At 44.8% G+C, this 22538-nt stretch overlaps 1 protein-coding gene across 6 annotated transcripts in view; it reads left to right on the top strand.

The window, feature by feature from the left end:
- The window catches only part of ABCC5 (ATP binding cassette subfamily C member 5), a 79478-nt gene extending 64120 nt beyond the window's left edge, over positions 1-15358 (top strand). For all 6 annotated transcript variants that reach the window (XM_047098574.1, XM_047098573.1, XM_047098576.1 and 3 more), the window contains 5 exons: positions 1842-2001; positions 9121-9199; positions 10416-10529; positions 11120-11284; positions 13902-15358. In XM_047098574.1, coding sequence (XP_046954530.1) covers positions 1842-2001; positions 9121-9199; positions 10416-10529; positions 11120-11284; positions 13902-14003 — 620 coding nt within the window. In that variant the 3' untranslated portion in view covers positions 14004-15358. The remainder of the gene's footprint in view (positions 1-1841; positions 2002-9120; positions 9200-10415; positions 10530-11119; positions 11285-13901) is intronic.
- Positions 15359-22538: the final 7180 nt, after the last annotated feature.

Genomic DNA, 22538 nt, shown 5'->3' with positions numbered 1-22538 from the left:
TGGGACAGAGAGAGACAGAGCATGAACAGGGGAGGGGCAGAGAGAGAGGGAGACACAGAATCGGAAACAGGCTCCAGGCTCTGAGCTGTCAGCACAGAGCCCGACGCGGGGCTCGAACTCACGGACCGCGAGATCGTGACCTGGCTGAAGTCGGACGCTTAACCGACTGCGCCACCCAGGCGCCCCCCCCAGCTCATTTCTAATAGATGCATGTAAGGATCACTGCTTCAGGAAGGTGGACATTTCTCAGGGTCCCCATTAGTTATTTGACAGGGGTCTGCCCAGGGACAAATCCAGACAGTGGAGATGTGGCTGTAGACACTGGGGAGAAGGCAGGATATTTGTGCCCTCAGTGACTGCTAAATAAACAAAGTCATGAAGTTCTCATGAGAGGACTTTCAAAACATGGAGGCAGAAGAAGAGTAAGGGGGGGTCAAGAACCAGGCATCTGGCTAAGGAAAAGTCGTTGAAAAGCTAAAAACCTGTGGTTCTAAATCTAAACCACGGGTCTGAGTTGCAGAAAGGCAGACCTGACTATGTCTTAAGTTTTTGGAGGGTGGGGGCACTATAGCTTTTTAAATGTTTATATCCTTTGACATAGTAATTCTGAGAATGTCTTCCAAGGAAATCAGCTGAGGTGGCAGCACAGTTTGAGCATGCCATAACATTATTATAGTATTAAATATGTTTCCAATGTTAGAGGACTGGTCAAGTAAACAAGAGCACATCCACATGGTGGAATATATTGCAGCCAATAAAACTTTATTTTGAAAAATTTTTTAACATGGTTGAGTGCTTGTTATATAATAAGTGGGAAAAGGCGATTATATTATTGTATCTCTGGTGTGATCTCAATTCAGAGAAAAAGACTGAAAGGAAATGTATCAAAAATAACAGTAGTGAGATTATAGGAGATTAACATTATCTCCTTGAATTACTTATATGACTTTTAAAATGAAGATTCAATTAAGAAAAGCTATTCTGACCTCATCAGTTTCTCCCTCAGACCTGCTTTTCTATCACAGTTCCTTATCGCAGTAGTTACCTACAGCCACTTACTTACTTAAGCCGAAGCCTCCTTCCCTATGTGTTTACCCCAGAACTTCTTCCGTTCCCAGCTGCTGTGGCAGTGGTGGAAAGGCCTTGTCTTGTTTCTCTCTGGGCTGTGATACGGGGACAGAAAAGAGAGAAGACACCGTGTCCTCTGGTTTGTCCCACTAGTTCCTTGCTATAAGCTCTCTGTTCTTCTCACTTTGCCTGAGATGCATTTCAGCCTGTGTGCCCACCCCAAAGGTGAAAAGCAGGCCTTTTTCCAATTTACTCTTGTGAAATTCTGACAGTCCCTCAAACTCCTTCTCAGGCTGAAGCTGTGTGATTTAAATATATATGCTTGGTAGCTCTGGAAAGTGCATTTTTTTGCTATATCTGGCAATCATTTTCTTTTTTTTTTCTTTTTTAATGTTTATTTATTTTTGAGAGAGAGAGAGAGAGAGACAGAGACAGAGACAGAGACAGAGACAGAGTACAAGCAGGTGAGGCACAGAGAGAGAGGGAGATAGAACCTGAAGCAGGCTTCAGACTCTGAGCTGTCAGCACAGAGCCCAACGTGGGGCTCAAACTCACCAACCATGAGATCATGACCTGAGCTGAAGTCACTTAACTGACTGAGCCACCCAGGTGCCCCTCTGGCTATCATTTTCTACATTATCTTAACTAATCAGATGAAATAGTGTTCGAATAGAACTAGAAAATTAGATGATTTTGCCCTGAGAATAAACCAGTTTTGTCTTCACGGAATTTGCTAATTGAGCTACTTTTCTGCATGTCTTTTGACTCCTTAGGGAAGTCCTCTCTAGGGATGGCCCTCTTTCGTCTGGTGGAGTTATCTGGAGGCTGCATCAAGATTGATGGAGTGAGAATCAGTGACATTGGCCTTGCCGACCTGCGAAGCAAGCTCTCCATTATTCCTCAAGAGCCAGTGCTGTTCAGTGGCACTGTCAGGTAAGGACCTGAGTGCCCATGTGCTTCGTGCTGCATTTTGAGGCCAGATGGGCATGTTAGAGCCTCCATGTGGGACTGAGATCTAGTGACCTCTAGTCTAGTGCTTTTCGCACCACCCTGTGCTTCTTAGTGCAGAAGTGAGGGGCAGCTCCCCCGCACAAGCCACCTCATTAACGAAACAGGGCCCATGGGCCCTGCAGCATGGTGGTAAAGAAGTCAGCGAGATCTGGGCTCAGATCTCTGCCCTGTGACTAAGTTACCTGAACATACCTAACTAAGCTTGTTCCCTCATCTGTAAAATGGGGATTAAAAAACTTTTTTTGTTGTTCATTTATGTTTTTTTGAGACAGAGTGAGAGCCCACACACGTGGTGGGGAGGGCAGAGAGAGAGGGAGAGAAAGAATCCCCAGCAGGCTTCATGCTCAGCGCGGAGCCCAGTGTGGGCTCAGTCTCACCAACCATAATACCATGACCTGAGAGGAAATCAAGAGTCAATGCTTAACTGACTGAGTCACCCAGGTGTCCCAAATGTGGGGATATATTAAATTAATATTATTAAATTAATTAAATGTGGGGATGATCTTCATTGTGAAGGTTGGATAGGTCCATATAAATTATATAAGCACTGAGCCTGGCAAACCGTGAGCATCCGATGAATAGTAGCAGCTCATCAGCCTCACCACCATCATCCTTCATCTTCCTCCCACTCCACGTTGTCATCTCCCCTAGCTATGCTCCAAGTTGCAGTTCTCGTGATGGTTTTCTGACCTTATTATTCCTCGTGTTTTTCTACCTCTGGAATGATGCCTCTCTGAAATCTGCCAGGATGCCTAAGATAAAATTCCTCTTCTCAACCTGTTAAAATAGTAACTAAGAAGGAAATAATATTTAAGCCCAATATCTTTCCTTATAAATTATCCCACCCTTGCCCTTAGCTTTAAGCTTTTGCCTCCTGGAAACAATGGCTTTCCATAATCCATGTCCATTTCTATTCAAGTTGCCTCTCCTTTGAACTAAAAATATCTTTAACTATATAGTTGACCTAGATTGGACTTCTTTCTTTCTTTTTTTTTTTTTAATCACTCTGAAAGTAGTATTGCCATTTCTTTCCTTTTTAGTGGTCTTCAAAATAAAAAAATTGGTACCAACTTAATTTCAAATAACCACAGACTTATCTTTAAAATCAGGTCCCCTCCTTGGATGCCTGGGTGGCTCAGTCAATTAAGCGTCATATTCTTGATTTGGGTTGAGGTCATGATCTCACGGTTTGTGGGATTGAGCCCTGTGTCCGGCTTGGTGCTGACAGCACAGAGCCTGCTTGGGATTCTCTCTCTTTCGCTCTCTCGCTCTCACTCTCTGACTCAAAATAAATAAATAACCATTAAAAAAAAATGAGGTCCCCTCCCTTTCTTCGGAAATGGCACCTGAACTCACTGATTCAAAGAGGTTTGGTAGATAAAATGAATTCTCTCCTATACACATGTAGGGTCAACACTCTTGGGTGTGTTTATTTTGGCATTTTCTCTAACCACCAATGAATTTGGGCAGCATAGAATGGATCAGTCGTTCCCTTTAGGAACTGAGATAACAAAGTCAAACAAATGTCAGAAGAGAATTAGAATTTATTGAAGACTAGGGTCTAAAATGAAGAAATTGAGAGTTGTTGCCAAATCTGCTCTTCCCTCCCATAAATCTCTCCATTTTTAGATGCCACAAGGAATGCCTTTGAGAATATAATTGGCCTTACAATTTTTGTCTCCGGACAAAAGAACCATTTTTTTTTTATCATCACTTGGAAAAACATTAAGAAACAAAGTGTGTTAAACTTGACTCTGTTAAGGACACTGCCACTGACATGCCTCACGTTTTATCTCCAAATTTTACAGCACTTCATTTGGGGCTGTGAATCAGGGGCTTCTAGAGTTGATGGTTAAGTGCTAGCTTTGGCAGCACATATGCTAGAATTAATGGTTAAGAACTGACCTGCTGGCATGGCAGCTGGTATTTGTAAACCCTCGTGGAAGTGCAGCTTTTCTGGGAGTTGGGGCCGTTTGTTATCAACTCCAGAGACATGTTGCTGCTTGATGGACAAGCTTATGGCTGGTGTGCTACTGTCCTGAGTTTTTAGTCATTGTGCTCAGAGTGCTATTTGGGCAATCCACTGTACAAATTTAGGGAATCCTGTGAGTTTCATTTTCTGCCAGCTGTAATTTTGGCTTTTTAAGTCAATAGTAGATGCTGAGGTGAAATTAAATCACAGACCTATGATATTCTTCCTTTTATCTTCTCAGGTCTTACATAAGACCAGGTTTTATCCCAAGGAATATTCAGTTTTTGGTGTTCTTTTGCTTTTCTTAGACTATTAGAAAGCCTGGGGCACCTGGCTGGCTTAGTTGGTTGAGCGGCTGACTCTTGATTTCAGCTCACGTCATGATCTGAGGGTCACGGGATCGAACCCTGCATCAGGCTCTGCACTGAGCATGGAGCCTGCTTAAGATATTCTCTCTCTCTCTCTCTCTCTCTCTCTCTCTCTCAAATTAAAAAATAATAATAATAAAATAAATTTTAAGAAAGGGTGTCCCTTTCCTTTTTTTAATTTTTTTTTATTTTGATAGTCTTAGTCCCTGTGGAACTTGGGATTTCCCAAAAGCTCCTTAGCGTCAACATCAGAAAGTTATGTTAAGTCTAGAATAATTGTATCAAGAACACTAGATGTTATCTAACATTTGCTGAAGTCATTCCAGAGAGAGGGGATATATGGGAAATCTTTACCTTCCTCTCAGTTCTGCTGTGAAGCTAAACTGGCTCTTAAAAAAATTATCTTTAAAAAAAAGGGGGGGTGGGAGGTCATTCTGTGCCAGATACTGTTGGTCTAAAGAACAACAGAACAGTATGTGGCAGATGTTGTCCAAAGCATTTTAATTGTATTAATTCATCAAATACTCAAAACCCCATGAGGTAGGTACTATTATTATGCCGATTTTATAGATGAAAAAAGTGAAACCCAGAGAAGTTAAGTAATTTGCCCAAAGGTAGGAATCTGAACCTGGGCTGTCAGGGCTCTTATGTGCCACACTCACTGTTTTGCCTCCTGAAGTTATCACAACACCTGCTAATAATCACGACCTTGGGAGGTATCCTGTCTTTCCAAAAACCAGAGTTAGACCTGCTTCCTTAGGGGCCTTACTTTTAGTTACCTTTCTTTTCTAGCATCTTCAAAATCTCATCTGATTCCAGATTTGTACAGGCTTCCCTTATCTTGAAAAAAGAAAAATATGCACTCTCTGCTATTCTCTTGAGTCTTTTTCATTTACTCTACGTTCCCCATATCTCTTTTTCCACTTCTAACCTTTTTTCTATCTAATTTTACTCTTAACAACCAGTCCATATTTCTGAATAACTATCTAGAGCTCTCCTTTAGCTTCCTGATAGCGGAAGAAGGTCTGCAGGTCCCAAGTCCCCTGCTCTGAGGCCCTAGGCTGCTCAGGAGCCCCCTCACCCCCACCCCCACCATGGCAGGACGATGTAGCATAGCAGTGTCTTCCCATGTATGGGGGCGGAGGGGACTCCTGTATCCTCTCACACTCTCAGAGGTACTCTCAGCCTCATTTAGCCATGGCCACCAGGCAAGCTTAGAATACTGCTAAAAATAAAATATGAAAGACCAAAGATGAAAATGCACTTCTGGCAGCATTAGGGCTCCAGGAGTTCTTTTTTTTTTTTTTTTTTTTTTTTTTAACGTTTATTTATTTTTGAGAGCGAGATGGTGCTAGTGGGAGAGGGGCAGAGAGAGAGGGAGACACAGATCGGAAGCAGACTCTAAGCCGTCAGCACAGAGCCTGATGTGGGACTCGAACCCATGAGCTGCAAATTATGACCTGAGCCGAAGTCAGACACTTAACCACCAGAACCACCCAGGTACCCCAGGACTCCAGGAATTCTGACTATTACAAATAGGTGTCTTCATTCTCAGGTGCTTTTTTTCTCCATCCACCCATCCATCCGTCCAGCTACAACTTTTGATGTTGTGCATGCGCAACTTTGCTTTCGCTTCTGTTTGTGGCTTAGACTCGGGGCCATCTGGCTTCTCTAATGACAGTGTATTTTTTTCTATTCCTGACTGAGATCAGTCTGGTCTGTCTTAATGTGTATGTACACCACCTACTGGTGTATGTAAATATTCCTTATATATCTGGAGCCCATTGCTCAGCCTTCGGCAGCTCCGTCAGCTGGTGTGATGAGCCTCAGAGGGTTGAATGTGGAGCCTACCCATGTGTCCACTGAGTCTTCACCCACAGACAATCCGCTGGGGCAGGCTCCTCAGTGAGCAGGTAACTGTATCCTTTGTGTGCATACTCTGTGTCTGATAAGAGGTATGTGGTGAACTTCCTAGGTGTATTTGCTTCCTAGGGATGTCACAACAAAGTGCCACAAACTGGGTGGCTCAAAACAACAGGAATTTATTGTCTCACAGTTCTAGGGGCTAGCAGTCTGAAATCAAGGTATCAGCAGGATCATGCTTCCTCTGATCCTTCCCTTGTCTCTTCTACCCACTAGTGGTTTGCCAGCGATCTTTGGTGCTCCTTGGCTTATAGATACATCGTTCCAATCTCTGCCTCCATTGTCACCTGGCCTTCTCGTGACCCTCTCTCATAAGGACACCAGTCATGTTGGATTAAGGGCCCACTCTACTTTGCCACTCCAGAATGACCTCATTTTAACTAATTATACCTGCAATGACCCTATTTCCAAATAGGGTTACGTTCTTAGATACTGAGGGATAGGACTTCATGTCTTTTTGGAGAGGACACACTTCAACCCATAACAATAGGCATCACTGTACTGTTTTCTTCCCTAATGTTTTATTTATTTTGAAGAGCGAGAGAGAGCATGCATTCATGCGTGCACGCATATGCAGGGGAGAGACAGAGAGAGGGAGAGAGAATCCCAAGGAGGCTCTGCTGGCACAGTGCTCAAACTCACGAACAGTGAGATCTTGACCTCAGCTGAATCAAGAATTGGACCCTTGACCAACTGAGCCACCTAAGTCCCCTGGACTACCTTCTTCTTTAAGAGATATGCCCACAGAGATAATAGATATTAGATGGTATGCTTATAGAAGATTAGTCTTCCCCATCCAGACTTTTCACAGATAGGACTTTATCAGAACTCTTTCTGAGCCTGGTGTTCAGGATCCTGGATTATTGTGTCCACTTGGAAAATGCATTGAATATATGAATCAGAAAGCCACCAAGCATTGGAATGAGACAGCTAATGTGTCCACATGTACCTTGTCTATTTAACAGCTGCCAGTGATTGAATGTCTGCCTTGTTCCAGGCACTGTAGGTATATTATCTCTAATGTTTACAGTAACTTACTGAGTCATGTCACTATATCCCCATTTTATAGAGCAGGAGACTGAGGAGTAATTTGCCCAAGGTCATGCAGATGGTAAGAAGCAGAGTGGGGATTTGAGCCCAATCTGCCTGGATTCTGTGTACTCACACCCTCCCTGCATCATACTGTTCTTTGCCTCTGTGATTACAGAAAATGCTTAAATTGTGACACACTAATGCCTCTTACCAGGAAGTCAAATAAGAATGTGTGTTCCTTTATTCTTACAACAAATAGTAGACAATATACATGGGTTTCAACAGTGAATAAGATCCAGACAAGGATCCTGATCTACTGGGGGAGACAGACAAATGAACAGAGAAAGTGCTTTTTTATTTAAGATGGGGATAAAAAAATGAGGGAACTGAAGTATAGAGAAGTTAGGCTAACTTGGTCAGGGTCACACAGTTGTAATAGAAGCTGTACAGGAATCAGCAAGTCTGGTCCCAGAGCCCCTTCTTTTACCAGTGTCTCTCAAGCAAAAGGGTGGGGAGAGGTGCACATGTTCAAAGGGCATAAGAGAGCAGAGCCAGTTAGGGTCTCCCAGCAGAGTCCACAAGTGTCCCAAAGGGATGAGCGAGATCGGTGCCAGCCTGTGCTTCCTCCTGTCAGGTGGAGTTCTGAGATAATGTCCTGCTTGCATTTATGCGCCTGGAATTGGTAACCCCAGGCATGGAGACGGATGTGACACAGAGCTAAAGTTTTCCCAAAGACTTTCCTATTTCCTGTATGCCAAGTATAATTTTATGGACAAAGCAAATTATACCTAATACCTTTCAGGTTACTAGAACTATAAATGTCATGTTTAGATGGAGACAAGGCACTGCAAAATTCATGTAACATCCCAATTTCTATCAATTATCTGTTCCACCCCACCACTTTACCCTCATCCTCTAGGACAAAGAGCTGATTCCCCTGTCTTTTAAGATTCCAGAAATGTCTAGGCCAATTTTTTGGTATCATCCTTGATGTTCTTAAGGCAGATACTGTTGGTACAGTAAGCAAGAATAGTCCCCAACCTGCTTTTCTGTTCCAGTAAATTCCTTCCTCTTGAGTTGCTGTTCACGCCCTTCTTTCTCCTCTACTGGATCAGCTCCTCCTCCTGGTCAGCCAGCTGACCTCGAGTCCCTGTTCAGTGACAGGCTCTCACCCTGGTGCATCAGGATGTTTTTCTAAGTTTGAACATACAGAGAGATGTATTTCAACATGTATATGTCGAAATGCTAACAGTGTTTGTTTCTGGGGGGTCAGATTAGAAGTGATTAAAATGTCAATTGGCTTTGGTTTTGTGTTTCACATATCTGTATTTCTTAATTTTTCTGTAGCTAACTTGTATTATTTACATAATAAAAACAATAAAAGTTAAATAAAGTTTTATAAAGAAGACAGAGAGGCGGTGCCTGGATGGCTCAGTTGGTTAAGCGCCGACTCTTCATTTCGGCTCAGGTCAGGATCCTGGGGCCGTGAGATTGAGTCCTGCGTCTGGCTCCATGCTGGCACTGTGGAGCCTGCTTGGGCTTCTCTCTCCCTCCCTCTGCCCCTCCCCAACTTGGGCTTATGTGCGCGCACGCGCGCGCTCTCTCTCTCAAAAATAAATAAACTTAAGAAGAAGAAGACAGAGAGGTCTGGCCTGTTCCCATGTATGATCCTATGACAGATAACCTTTGCAGGATGGTCACTTACATATTGGATCATTGTGAAATTCCTACTGTGTTTCTCTCCAGATCAAATTTGGATCCCTTCAACCAGTACACTGAAGACCAGATTTGGGATGCCCTAGAAAGGACACACATGAAAGAATGTGTAAGTAAAGCACAGAGGGAGCACTTTGCTGGAAATCTGGGGGCAGGGGGGGAATGCAGTGACACGTGTGTCCAGCCTGGCCTGTTGCTCTATTTCCAGGATGTCTGTGAAATCCTGTGAAGGAGCACTTTAGATAAGGCTTCCCAGACATTTCAGAAAGGGCATAAAAGTTGATATCTCTGGACCATGGTCATATTGCCCTTTTGCTCCCTATTGATTAAAAAAGATATTAATGACAACCACTCAGATTCTGTAATGCTTTTAAGTTAATTTCTATTTTATTCATCATGACAGTATAACATGTTTTTGAAGCATCTGAATATATATCAAGTCCACAAAAAGCATGCAGCATGCATATGGAGTCATAGACTTCTTGGGGTAACTCAGTATGTACCCTCCCAAGGCCACAGGTGATCCCCTTGACCTGGAGTAGATCTCTCATGCCCCTGAGTTGAGTAAAGCTCTGGATCCCCTGCCCTGACTCAACTAGATCAGCTGTGCCTTTATCACTTATATATTGACCTTCCTCAAATAATTTCATTTGAAGAGTAGGCTCAATAGCTTATTTTAAAGGCAAATTTAACAGCCATGGACCTATAGCTTTGAAACTCAGAAAGAGTGATTTCTTTGCATGACCATATTTTCAGAACCAAAATTAGGGCCACCATCGGACAGGATTTGGGGACATGAAAATACTGGAATTTCTAGGACCTTTTAATGGTATGAGGCTAACAGAATAATCTATCTGAAATATGGAATGTCCTAGAAAATGAGAGTCCTCAGGGCACCTGGGTGGCTCAGTCACTTAAGTGTCCAACTTCAGCTCAGGTCATGATCTCACGGCTTGTGAGTTCGAGCCCCATGTCGGGCTCTGTGCTGACAGCTCAGGGCCTGGAGCCTGCTTTGGATTCTGCGTCTCCCTCTCTCTCTGCCCCTCCCTCACTAGCGCTCTGTGTCTCTCTCTCTCTTAAAAATAAATAAACATTAAAAAAAAATGAGGGTCCTTGTACATGTGATCGTAACACCTGTACCTTCTTTCTAGATGAGCCAGATTCGTGGCTAAAAATTGTTTCATCTATTTCAGAATAATTTATTTTTGCTACTGGAGTTTTGACAAAATTTAGTATAGTTTTTGTTTATTCGTTGGGTTTTTTTTTTTTTTTTTTTCAAAATTTACTTTTGGACTCTTCAAGTCCCAACCTTCCTTTCTCCTTAGATTGCTCAGCTACCTCTGAAACTTGAATCTGAAGTGATGGAGAATGGGGATAACTTCTCAGTGGGGGAACGGCAGCTCCTGTGCATCGCGAGAGCCTTGCTCCGTCACTGTAAGGTAGGTGGTTTGCTGAGCGGTGGGGAGGAAGAACAGCCTTTCTCTGTCATAAGAGAACCAAAGGCATTCCTGGCACGAAGCCCAGTGGAGCATTTTAGGAGCGTGCCCAGAGAGGCTTCTAAATTAACCTTGACACGATCTGGGTATACAAGTGTTTTTGAGCCTTCAGACTTCCCTGAGCCTTTAATTTCCAAAGGTGACTTTTGTTTCTGACCAGTGAGTAGCTGTAGTACTGTTGGAAACCATAGACTTGGAGATATCCAGGCCATCAAATCCAGTCGCCTTGTTTTGTAAACCAGAAGAGGAAGATCCAGAAAGATGTTTTTCCAAGTCACAGAGCAAGCAGGAGCCAGCATTTTGTTAGATCAGTATTACACGCATTTCCTTTTATTTGTGGAAATGAAGGTGAACACATGGGTTTGAAGTTGTCTCCGTTCTAAGCAAAATGGTTCTTTTGCATATGTGTGTACTTACTTAGGAAAAACAGATTACGGTTTAAATAATAAAATACATTTTAGTGAAACCTAGATTAAGTAGAATGCTTAGGAAGAAATTGGTTGGATCTCTCTTTCTCCTCTCTTCTCTGGCAGATTTTGATTCTAGATGAAGCCACAGCCGCCATGGACACGGAGACAGACTTACTAATCCAAGAGACTATCCGAGAAGCATTTGCTGACTGCACCATGCTGACGATTGCCCATCGCCTACATACAGTCCTAGGCTCCGATAGGATTATGGTGCTGGCCCAGGGACAGGTACTGAGCCCCTGAAGGACCGTGGCTTGGCATGTGGCCTTGTCTGGGAGGAAAACTGGCCCCTGGCAGGACTGGGCTGATTGCCATCTCAGGGCGATTCTTAGCTTTCAGATAAGCATCCTTACCAGCTCTAACCTGGCGGCTGCACGGAGGGATACAGCCCCCCCAATCAAGAGATTGAGTAGGGCACTCTTCCTGGGTTCTCATTGTACTTTACTACCTGTTTTTTTGTTGCTTGTAAAAGTGAGACTTTGACTTAGGTCAGAAAGCATGTGTTCATACTAACTCACTCACGTAGGCAGAAATTGCCCAAGACATATTGAGACCAGCCACCTTCTGTTTGCTCTCTGCAGTCATGTAGTGTTGCCAAACTTCTCATCTGGCTGTTCCAAACTTTCCCACAATCTGGCCCAGCCTAGCCGCCTTCATTTCCCCGTCTCTCCTTGCAGGTGCTGGTGGCTCTAACCAGTCTTGCATACCCTAAGCTGGTTCTCCTCTGTTCTTCCCTCACTTGGTTCCATGTACCTCCAGCACCTTTTCCTCTTGTCCCCTTGCCCACATCCCTGCATCTGTCTGCATACAGCCTGCCTGTCTCTCAAGAAAGACACGGCTTAAATGCCCTGATTGCCTCTGCCACCTTAAACTTTATGTGTACCTCTTCTGCCTCCTCTGATGGTAACTGGCTAATGCTCTTTCTCCCCTATTAGACTGTAAGCTCTCTAGAGTCATGGGTCATACTTCATTCATCTTTGGGTCCCTGGCAGGGCTCTGTACTGTGTTCTTTGCACATGATAGACGTTAAGTATGTCACTTAAGATGTTAAGTAGATTTGTGTTGGCTGGGTACCTCCTTTGTGTGCCCCTGGGATGGCAGCAAATTGATGGTAGCAGGAACAAGCCAGTTACGATATATAACTTGTCTTGTGTTATATGAGACAAGTTACCATAATACCACTTTCTACCATAATAGCCACTACCATAATAGCCACTTTCATTGGATGTTTATTATATGTCAGGCACCGCACTAAGTGCTTTTATATACTGCCTCTCAATATATAACTAATCATCACAACCTCTGAGAAAGATACAGATATTTTAACCCTACCTTCCAGAAGAGGAGACAGGCTCAGGGAATTTAACCTGTCTCCAGTCCGCAGGAAGGGAGAGTTGGAGGCAAGGTAGGCCAGTGACTCCAAAACCATGCTTTCCACTACTGGACTGCACTATCCCTCTATTTGTAGAGAAGTACTGAGAAAAACATCTAACACTGCAGATTTAGTCTGGGCTTCACAGCTTGGTTTGAGAGAACATGCAGGATTAATGATTTTTCTCCTCATATTGAAATTATGTTAACATTAATGGTTTTTTGTTACCATCTTTGTTTGCATTATCCTAAATGTTTAGTGAGATTCTGTTACACATTGGATATACAGAGCTACTACTCTGTACATAGGTATTAAATAGAATATAATGAAATAAAAGTAGATGGGACCAAGAACACCTTCTGGGAAATTCTTTCTTAAAGATACACATGCACACCACTTTGTTTCTATGAGTGGCTCAATGTTTTGGAATGGGGATTGATTGGCTCTTAATGAGGCACTCTGTCCTTCCCATCCCTTAATTTTTGTGTTCATTAAAATTCCTTGTAATTTTAGGAAAACATGGGGAAAAAAAAGCATAAAAGCAAAAATAAGTCATTTACGTCCCCAGGGATAAGCATCATTAATACATTAATTTGCACCCTGCCAGCATTTTTCATGCCTGTATGCACACAGACTCCAGCAGATAGGATGTGCTTTGCTGTAGACACACAATACCAGAATGAAAGAGGCTTGGATGGCAGGAGTTCATTATCCCATGGCAGGAGGCCTGATGGTTGGTTATTCAGCAGCCCAGCAACGTCAGCTTCCAGCCAGCTCCTACCTTCCCTCCCCGTCGTGGTGCAGGATGTCTGCTCTAGCTCCCAATGTCATATCCTCACACAGGCAATCCTGTGGAAGGCTTTGTCCTTATGTCTGTATCTAGTGGGCAGGACAGCCTTTCTTAGAAGCACCGCAGAGACTGCTCCTTGGTCAAGGCTATGCCCCATGTCTTGGCCCTGTAGCAAGAAAAGCTGGGAAAGTGAATATGTGACATTTTCTGCCTCTATGGTGGAAGGCAGGCTCTGCCAGCATATCATTCATTTTTTTTGCTACAATATGATTTTCAGTGGCTACACTGAAGTCTGTCATAAGAATGGATAATCGACTGGATGGATCCCTTACTTCCTTTTTTATTCCACCGACCCAGTATTTTGGGCTGTTCTTTTTCCATCATTGGGTTGGGATCAGTCTGTATAACAAGATGAGATTTGCCTGCTGTGCCATTGACTTGAGCTGTAATTTATTCCCCCCCCCGCCCTGAGATTTATGTGAAGGAAGTCTGGATGTCTTTGTCCCTAACCTTTCCTTATACCCTAGTTAGTAAAAACAAAAAACCAAATGCAGAACCCATTTGGGTGTGGCAGGATTGATCAAAGTGTCACTGCGATTCTTTCCCAGGGGCACTTGGGGTTTGCCCCCTTCCTGCAGTGGTCCTCTGAATGACCCCAAGTGATGTGTCTCTTTCCTTTGCAGGTGGTGGAGTTCGACACCCCATCAGTCCTTCTGTCCAATGACAGCTCCCGGTTCTATGCCATGTTTGCCGCTGTGGAGAACAAGGTCGCTGTCAAGGGCTAACTCCTCCCTGCTGCTGCCACGTCTCTTTTCCTTGGAGCATTGCCATTCCCTGCCTAGGGCGGGCCCCTCATCACGTCCTCCTGCCGAAACCTTGCCTTTCCCAATTTTATCTTTCGCACAGCAGTTCAGGATTGGCTTATGTGTTTCAATTTTAGGGAGAGTCATATTTTGATTATCGTATTTATTCCATATTCATGTAAACAAAATTTAGTTTTTGTTCTTAATTGCACTCTAAAAGGTTCAGGGAACCGTTATTATAAATGTATCAGAGGCCTATAATGAAGCTTTATACGTGTAGCTATATCTATATATAATTCTGTACATAGCCTATATTTACAGTGAAAATGTAAGCTGTTTATTTTATATTAAAATAAGCACTGTGCTGATAACAGTGCAAATTCCTTTCTATCATTTTTGTACAGTTTGCTGTACTAGAGATCTGATTTTGCTATTAGATTGTAGGAAGGGTAGCATACTGTTCTTCAGCTGGTGGTTTCACGGTGCCGGGTTCTCTGGATGTCCAAAAGGAAGATGTGTGGCAATAGCGGGCCCTCCAGCGGCCCCCTCTGCGCCTCCGCCCAGCCACTCCCAGGTGGGGTAGAGGGGGCGGCTGGAGGCCATGCAGAGCGCCGTGAATTCTCAGGGCTCCTGCTTTCTGTCCTGTTGTCATTCACTGTTTCTGTCAGGAGAGCAGTGGGGTAAAGCCCCAGACCCCTTTTCACTCCCTCCATCGGGAATGAGAATCACAGAAGAGCATTCCTCGGACAGGGGGCGTTTTTTTTCCTGCCTTCCTCTTTTTGCTGTTGTTTCTTAACCAGAATCAAGTCTATTCCGAGTGTCCCACTGCCTCAGGTTCCTAACGCTGGCCACTGCACAGAGCTCTCCAGCTCCTACACCCGCTGGCTCCAAACCCGGGAGCCAGCTGCTGCTTTCTTCGGTGGTACTTTTTCATTTGCCTGGTCCCACGCCTCCACGGTTCAGTGACAGGGTTCAGGAGTTTGTGGGTCTGTTCTCTCTCCCTGCAGTTGTCACACAGTCTCTGTCTCTCTCCAAAGTCTGCGACTTTAAGCAGCTCTTGCTAATCAGTGTCTCACACTGGTGTAGAAGTTTTTTGTACTGTAAAGAGACCTACCTCAGGTTGCTGATTGCTGTGTGGTTCCGTGTGTTCCCGCAAACCCCCTTTGTGCTGTGGGACCAGTAGCTCAGGTGGGCGTGGTCGCTGCTGTCATCAACTGAATGGTCAGAGTTGCATGTCGTGACCAACTAGACATTCTGTCGCCTTAGCATGTTTGCTGAACACCTCGTGGAAGCAAAAATCTGAAAAAGTGAATAAAATTATTTTGGATTTTGTAAAACTCTTGGTGTAGAAAATAGTTTTCTGGGAAGGGAGCAAGTTGTCTTTGTAATGGCTTTGGTGTACAAGAGCCTTGGATCTGAATATCCAACAAGGGAGTCACATGCCAGAAAGACCCATAACGGAGTGGGCTGGTTGGCAAGGGGGGCGGGGCCTGGCATGCCTGGAATCCTCTGTGGTGGGCTTTAGTCCCTACAGCCTGTGTTCTTGGGCATGGTCACCAGACAAAGTTCCTGTGGGGCTAATAAGAGGTGCGGAAGGGCAGGGTGAATGGCTGTGGGGAGGTGGGAAATTGTGGTGAAGTAGATTTCAAATGAGCAGTTAGTCCAGAATTCTCAGCAATTCAAACACTATGCAATCGCCCTTTTAGCCAGTTCATTCAGATTAACTCATTGAGAATTGAGTACCATTCAAAAGGTACTCATTGTAAAGTTTCTCGATATATTGTGTTGAATGCAGCCAAGAAAGCTTTTAAACTATTTGTATTGGCTCTGCTGACCACCAGCGGAAATCGTATCTTAAGCCTAGCCATTTGTGTAAACCACTGGCTTAAAAATTCAGCTCCTTGGGGCTCCTGGGTGGCTCAGTCAGTTAAGCATCCAACTTCGGCTCAGGTCATCATCCCACATGACCTGTGAGATCGAGCCCTGCATCGGGCTGTGTGCTGACAGTGCAGGACCTGCTTGGGGTTCTCTCTCTCTCTCTCTCTCTCTCTCTCAAAATAAATAAACTTTAAAATTAAAAAAAAATTCAGCTCCTTGTCACGTAGCAAGTGCTTGGTAGGCGCGTGTGGCCTGGACGGTGCAGGTATGGAACATTCCCATCATTGCAGAATGTTCCGTTGGATAGCACTAAGGTAAACAGCCACATTTTTTGATTACCTGAGTTTACCTTCCAAGAAGGTGACAGAGTCAGCAAGAAGAGCCCCTACACGGTCACCCTGTTGAAGCCCCCTGCTGCATGTGACCCTTCCTCCAGTGTCCCTCCTTTTGGTGCTATTCTCTTATCTCTCTTGGTCTTTTCTCACCTCCCTCTCCCTGCTTTGCCCCTTAAATGGAGACGTTTCCTGCCTTTTCTCTCCTGCGTGGATCTTTCACTCTTACAGGCACAGTGACATACCTTCAGCTGCAGGCTTGGCCTGTCTTAGCGCCGAGCATCGCCACTGGCGTCTTCCAGGTGCCTCAAATAGCCTCTCGAAAGTCTAACAATGCTCCCTGTCTTAATTAGCAGTCCCAGGGCCTCCTTAGTCTTCCAGGCTAGAAGCCTTGAATTATTTCTGCTCTCCTGTCTCTTCCCAAATAAATTCTGTCATTCCAGGTCCTACATATCACTACCACTACCCCCTTCTCTCTCTCTCTGCCCTAATTAAGGCCCACCTCCCTTCTTTTTTCATATTGTAGCTACAGCTTATAACTAGTCTCCCTGCCTCATTGTCCTTCTAGTGCCCAAATGCTGACCAAAAATGCAAGTTGGTCAAATGCTTTACCCACCAAAAATCTTCAAGGAACAATTGCCTATAAAGTGGCCCATATTCCTTAGCTTGGCATTGAGGGTGTCCATTATCTGGCTCTAACCCTCCTTTTCTATTCAGTATTCCTAAAAATATTTTTCACACCTTTAAGTCTTGGCTATTAGCTTGGAATCTCTCTTATTTAAAAAAGCCATGTTTTGGAGCACCTCGCTGGCTCAGTCGGTAGAGCATGCAACTCTGGATGTTGGGGTCATGAGTTCAAGCCCCATGTTGGGCATAGAATGCACCTAAAGTAAATAAATAAACTATATTTTTTAATACTCTGGTCAACTATTATCTCCCCCACAAAACCTTTCTCTTCACATCCCTCTGGGTTCCTATAACCTTTTCCTTACGCATCTATTTTAGGGTTTGTTTCTGTTTTCTTTGCATATTATAATGGATCATTTTCTTATATTTCTGCCCATGAATATAAAATTCTTTTATTTTTTAAGTTTATTTATTTTGAGAGTGAGAGTACCAGTGGGGGAGGGGCAGAGAGAAAAGGAGAGAGATCCCAAGCAGGCCTCATGCTGACATTGCAGAGTCCGATGTGGGGCTCAAACCACAAACTGTGAGATCATGACCTAAGCTGAAGCCAAGAATCAGACGCTTAACTGACTGAGCCACCTATCTGAATATAAATTTAAAGGCAGCAAATCTTATTTTTGTATACTTTATAATTTCTGGCTTAAATACTATGTTTTACATATAGTGGGTGCTTAATAACTGTCATGCTACTCAGCTGACTCTTGAATAGTGCTGCCCTGCCTTCAAAGCTGAGGTTCAAAGAGAGCAGCTCCCTGTGGGGAAGCTTCCTGGAACACTCAGCAGAATTCTAAATACCAAGTTCATTGCAAACTGTCAGATGTCACATCACTATTTCCCCTTCTAGAAAGGCTGGAGACTAGAGTCAGCAGTTGTAGAGTGTTTACAGGAAGCAGAGCAGATACTTGCAAGAGTGAAGGAAGGCACAAATAATAATAAAATGTGCAGGGGTGCCTGGGGGGCTCAGTTGATTTAAGCGTCTGACTTTGGCTCAGGTCATGATCTCATGGCTCGTGAGTTGGAGCCCCACGTTGGGCTCTGTGCTGGCAGCTCAGAACCTGGAGCCTGCTTCAGATTCTGTCTCCATCTCTCTCTCTGCCCCTCCCCTCTCTCTCTCCCTCTCTCTCTCTCTCTCTCTCTCACACACACACACACACACACACACACACACACACACATATACTCTCTTAAAAATAAACATTAAAACAAAGTTTAATAATAAAATGTGCAAAACAGTGCCATGCCCTCTAGCACTGACCTTTGCCCTGGTTGCCTGGATATAGTGTCTGAGACTAGAATCCCTCCTTTGGTTAGAGGTCCCTGGGTCTTCCAACCCTCCCTAGTCATAGCTACAGTCCCTTGGGGACTTTACCTAACTGTCCAGGGCCAATCAGGCCACCTGTATTTGTTTCCATTCACTCCCGTGAGACACTGGGGCACATTGCACAAGTTAAACACAAGAAATAAAGGCCCCTCTTTGTTCAGGTGTATGGAGATAAGTTTAGGGACCTCTCCTGCCTCACCTCTCATTTCTTCCATCTCTAGTGGTCTCTGTATCTCCTGATACTTGGGTTCTTTCCCGTGGATGGAGATGTGGGGGGCAGGATGGAACATCCTCTAGGCACTGAACATGGATTAGGCACTGGATTTGGGTAGATCTAGAGGTGGGAGAAGCCACCTGAGCCCATCTATTGAGGTGGGGGCTGAGAGCTCTATAGTGGGGGGCAGTCTGTCACGGGAAATGGCTCCTGCCTGGGGCACAGCCCCCTGCGATGAGTCTGTGATGTGCACTCCTTATCCACTTTCTTCAAAGGCCACAGAAAGCGCTCTCACCTGGATGGAGGTCTGTGGGCAGAGAGGAAAGGGCATTTTGGCTCTGAAGAAGGGGTTTCTGAGGGCAGCATCAGACAGGTGAGGCCTTGCAAAGGAGTCCCCTACAGCTGCATCAGAGTCTCTAGAAGCATGACTAGCTTCTAGAAAACATCTGTTTTCTGTTAGCCTTTAACAAACTTCCTTTTGAGTATGCAGGCTTGTCCCAGCTGGGAGGCAGCTGTGGAAAGAGAAAACTGAATTTGGAGACAGAAGATCTGGATTACTAAACAAATCAGTTCACCCTTCTAAGCCTTGCTTTCTTCATCTGTAAAGTGGGAAGCAGTTTTCTTCACAGTAGTATAGAGGGGACTGGTTTAGAAATTTGATGTGAAAATACCTCATGCAGGGAAGGTGCCCAGCCAAAAACATCTTAGTTGATTTGAGTTGTTCCTAGAGGACCAAGAGAGAGGGGTCTGAGTTTTGTCCATCCTTGGCCTAGAATCCTAAAGAGAAAACAGGGGGCCCTGTGGCTTGGGTGGCAATGATGGCTAGAATCACAGGGAGACCGCCTATGAAGGTACAGCTTGAGGGTGGACTCCCACGCGGTCAGACATACTCTGCATGGGAGCTTCCCTTCAGGTGGGTACCTTGTGGCCCACCTCCACCATCTCACTCAGGAACCCACAGCACACAGTCTGACACTGAGGGCCTTGGCCAAGAAATGAAGGAGTTGGTACCCTGCTGGGGTCTCCATTCCAGATCCGCGTCCCTGGACCTGCCATCCCTGGAATCTGAAGGCTGTCAGGCCTTGTGTGCTGGGTGTGTCTCTGGCTTAGGAGCTGCATCCCACCCTCAGCAGCCAGACAGTGTGACCTTGGGCAAGAGAAGAAGGAGGGGGAGTTTAAAGTTCAACACATCTGGGAACATTGAGTAGGCAAGCCTCCCACTAGGGTAATACATTTCTGCAACTTAAAGAAAAGTCCTCAAATGCCCTAGCTGATTTTGAGGAGGTTTTGGACAACATTCCCGGCCAAGATACCCAAATGACAGCTGAAGCCAAATGGAATGTGGTCAGTGGAGTCAAAGACAGATGAAAGATCCATCTTTCTATGTTACCCCGATCTCCAAAAGTAGGAGTTACCATCACAGCCCCTGCCCAACTACCTTCATCAGCACTAAAGCCTCTACCGAAACCCCCATGACTACTAGCACCCCCAACTACCATCCACGTATACCAAAACCACCAAACTGTCTGAATTTCATTGAAGGCTAGAAGAGTATTCTAGGCTACATGTGTAATATTTCAGTTGAGAATGGTTGCTGGCCTCGAGTAGCTCATGCTGCAGTGGGAGAGGAAGTGGTCAAAGAGTCTGGGCATATATAAAAGGAGCCCCAATGTAGAAGCTCCTATAAATAGGTCACTGGTGTGCTACGGAGGAAGGTTGTGCACTGTGGGACTGGGTCCTGGGGGCCACCATGTCCTTCTGTCAACGAGTCCACATCACCCAATGACACCTGAGGACTCTGACACTGCTGGAGAAACCCAAAGAAAGGGAGACCTGGTACCCGCCTTTAGGAGTTTGTCATATTGTGGAAAAGATGGCGGAGGCACAAAACGTGGTCAACAGAGCTGAGGAGTCACCCAGAACAAGGCAAGGACCTTAGGTCCTTATAGGTGATGGTTGGCATGTTTAGCGAAAGTGGTGAGGGATTGGTGGGGTTGACTAGAGAAGTCTTCGGAGAGGTTAGTTTCTGAAACAATGTTATGAGGAAGAAGAACATGATTTATGGGAGAAGGGAAGGGAAGTTCTAACAAGCAGGTAGCAGTTTTGTGGGAATGGCAGCAGTAACAAATATTGTACAAGCATTGTACATTATCCACACGTAAGGTCTAATCCCCCCATTCTGCCCAGTCCTAGGCAATCACTGATTTACTTTCGGTCTCCATAGATTTGCCTATGCTGGCATTTCATATGAATGGAATCAATATGTTCTTTGTGACTGGCTTCTTTCACTTAGCATAGATTTTTCAGGTTCATCCTTGTGATAGCACGTATCAGTATTCCATTCCTTTTTATTGCCAAACAACACTCCCCTGTATGATTATACCACATTTTTATTTACCCATTCATCAGCTGATAGACATTTGGGTTGTTTCTACTTTTTGGACATTACGAATAATGCCACTATAAACATATGTGTACAGGTTTCTGTGTGCTCATATTATCATTTCTTTTCCGTATATACCTAGGAGATGAATTGCTGGTTTACATGTTAAAACCCTGTAATTAATCATTTGAGGAACTGCTTCCAAAGAAGCTGCACTATTTTACATTCTCTATGGGATCACTCACCCTCCAGCTGCTAATTAGATTGACCGGAGAGTGAAGGAAAAGTGAGGATGGGGTATTTATCCCTACAGAATTGGCATGAACCAGCCACATTCTTCTATCAAAGGCCAGAGCTCTTGCCAGTGACCCTCTCCACCAAGCTAGGGGCTCCAGGTTCTTCCAACATCCCTTTCCTTTAACTTAAAAAAAAAAAATAGTAGCAAATAAGTCAGTCAGTGAATAAATAAATAAATAAATAAATAAAATCCCTTGGGGCGCCTGGGTGGCTCAGTCAGTTAAGTGTTTGACTCTTGGTATCAGCTCAGGTCATGATCCTGTGGTTTGTGGATTTGAGCCCTGCATTGGGCTCCGCGCTGACAGTGTGAAGCCTGCTTGGGATTCTCTCTCTCTCTCTCTCTCTGCCTCTCCCTTACTTGAGCACTCTCTCTCTCTCTCTCTCAAAAATTAATAAACTTAAAAAATTTTTAATGTAGTAAAATATACATAACATAAAATTTACCATTTGAACTATTTTTATGTGTACAGTTCAGTGGCATAAAGTGCATTCACTGTTGTGCATTCATTACCAGCAACCATCCCCAGAACTTTCCCATCTGCCCAAACTGAAATTCTGCACCCAGTAAACAATGTCCCTTGACTCTTTAAGCCTCAAGTGGAAAAGGCCCTTCACTGTGGCTAGCCCTGAGCACTGCTATGCTCTATGGTTCCCCTCACCCCTGCCCACACACCTTCTTGTAAACCATCTCTTTATTAAACTACCCTCAATTTACTCAACCTGAGCATACTGTCTGCCTCCTGCCGGCACTGGTACAGGTATAGAGTTCTGTGAGGGCAGTTGGCTTTCTCAGTTGTACAAACGAGCATGCCCAGTTAAATGGAGGCTGCGTAACTTGCCTGAAGTCACACACCTAGTAAGAGAAAAGCTAGGATCTAGACCCAGCAGTCCGGCTCCAGGACAGTTGAGACAAAAGCAAAGGCTGCAGAACCTGACGACTGATGAACATGGGGACCCCAGGCAAGGTAAGGGTCCAAGCCAACCAGAGCTTAGAGCTGGGTGGAGCGCGGTGACAGGGGGTGCTGGTGAGGCCTCCAGGGGGCTGCTTAGTGCCTGGTCAGAGGAGAGAAGGAACCATGAGCTCGGGTTTCCTCATAGCAGGAATAGCATATCCTGAAGGGAGACGATGCCACTCCAGGGGCTGCCCCCATCCCTCCCTGAGCAGACCCACGCAGCCAGCTGAGACTCCCAGGTAGAGGCTGAAAGGAGGCTGACTAGGGTTGGGCTCCGTGGGCCAGAGGTGAGGTTACTGTGAGAGTGAGAGTATCTCAACCTGCCTCAGACTGAGCAGCAGGGCCTGAGTGTGACTGGTATGACCAGATGGATTTGCTCCATTGGGAAAGATCCCGGAACTTGAGTCCCTCCACACCAATCCTCCGAGACACCACTGGCTGAGAGCGCTGGC

The sequence above is a fragment of the Lynx rufus genome, unplaced genomic scaffold (genome assembly GCF_022079265.1).
Source record: "Lynx rufus isolate CCGP_SWC_20201006 ecotype Redwood Valley unplaced genomic scaffold, mLynRuf1.p SCAF_5, whole genome shotgun sequence".
NCBI lineage: Eukaryota > Metazoa > Chordata > Mammalia > Carnivora > Felidae > Lynx > Lynx rufus.
Note: the sequence above shows the minus strand (reverse complement) of the source record. Positions and strands in the feature narration are given on the sequence as shown.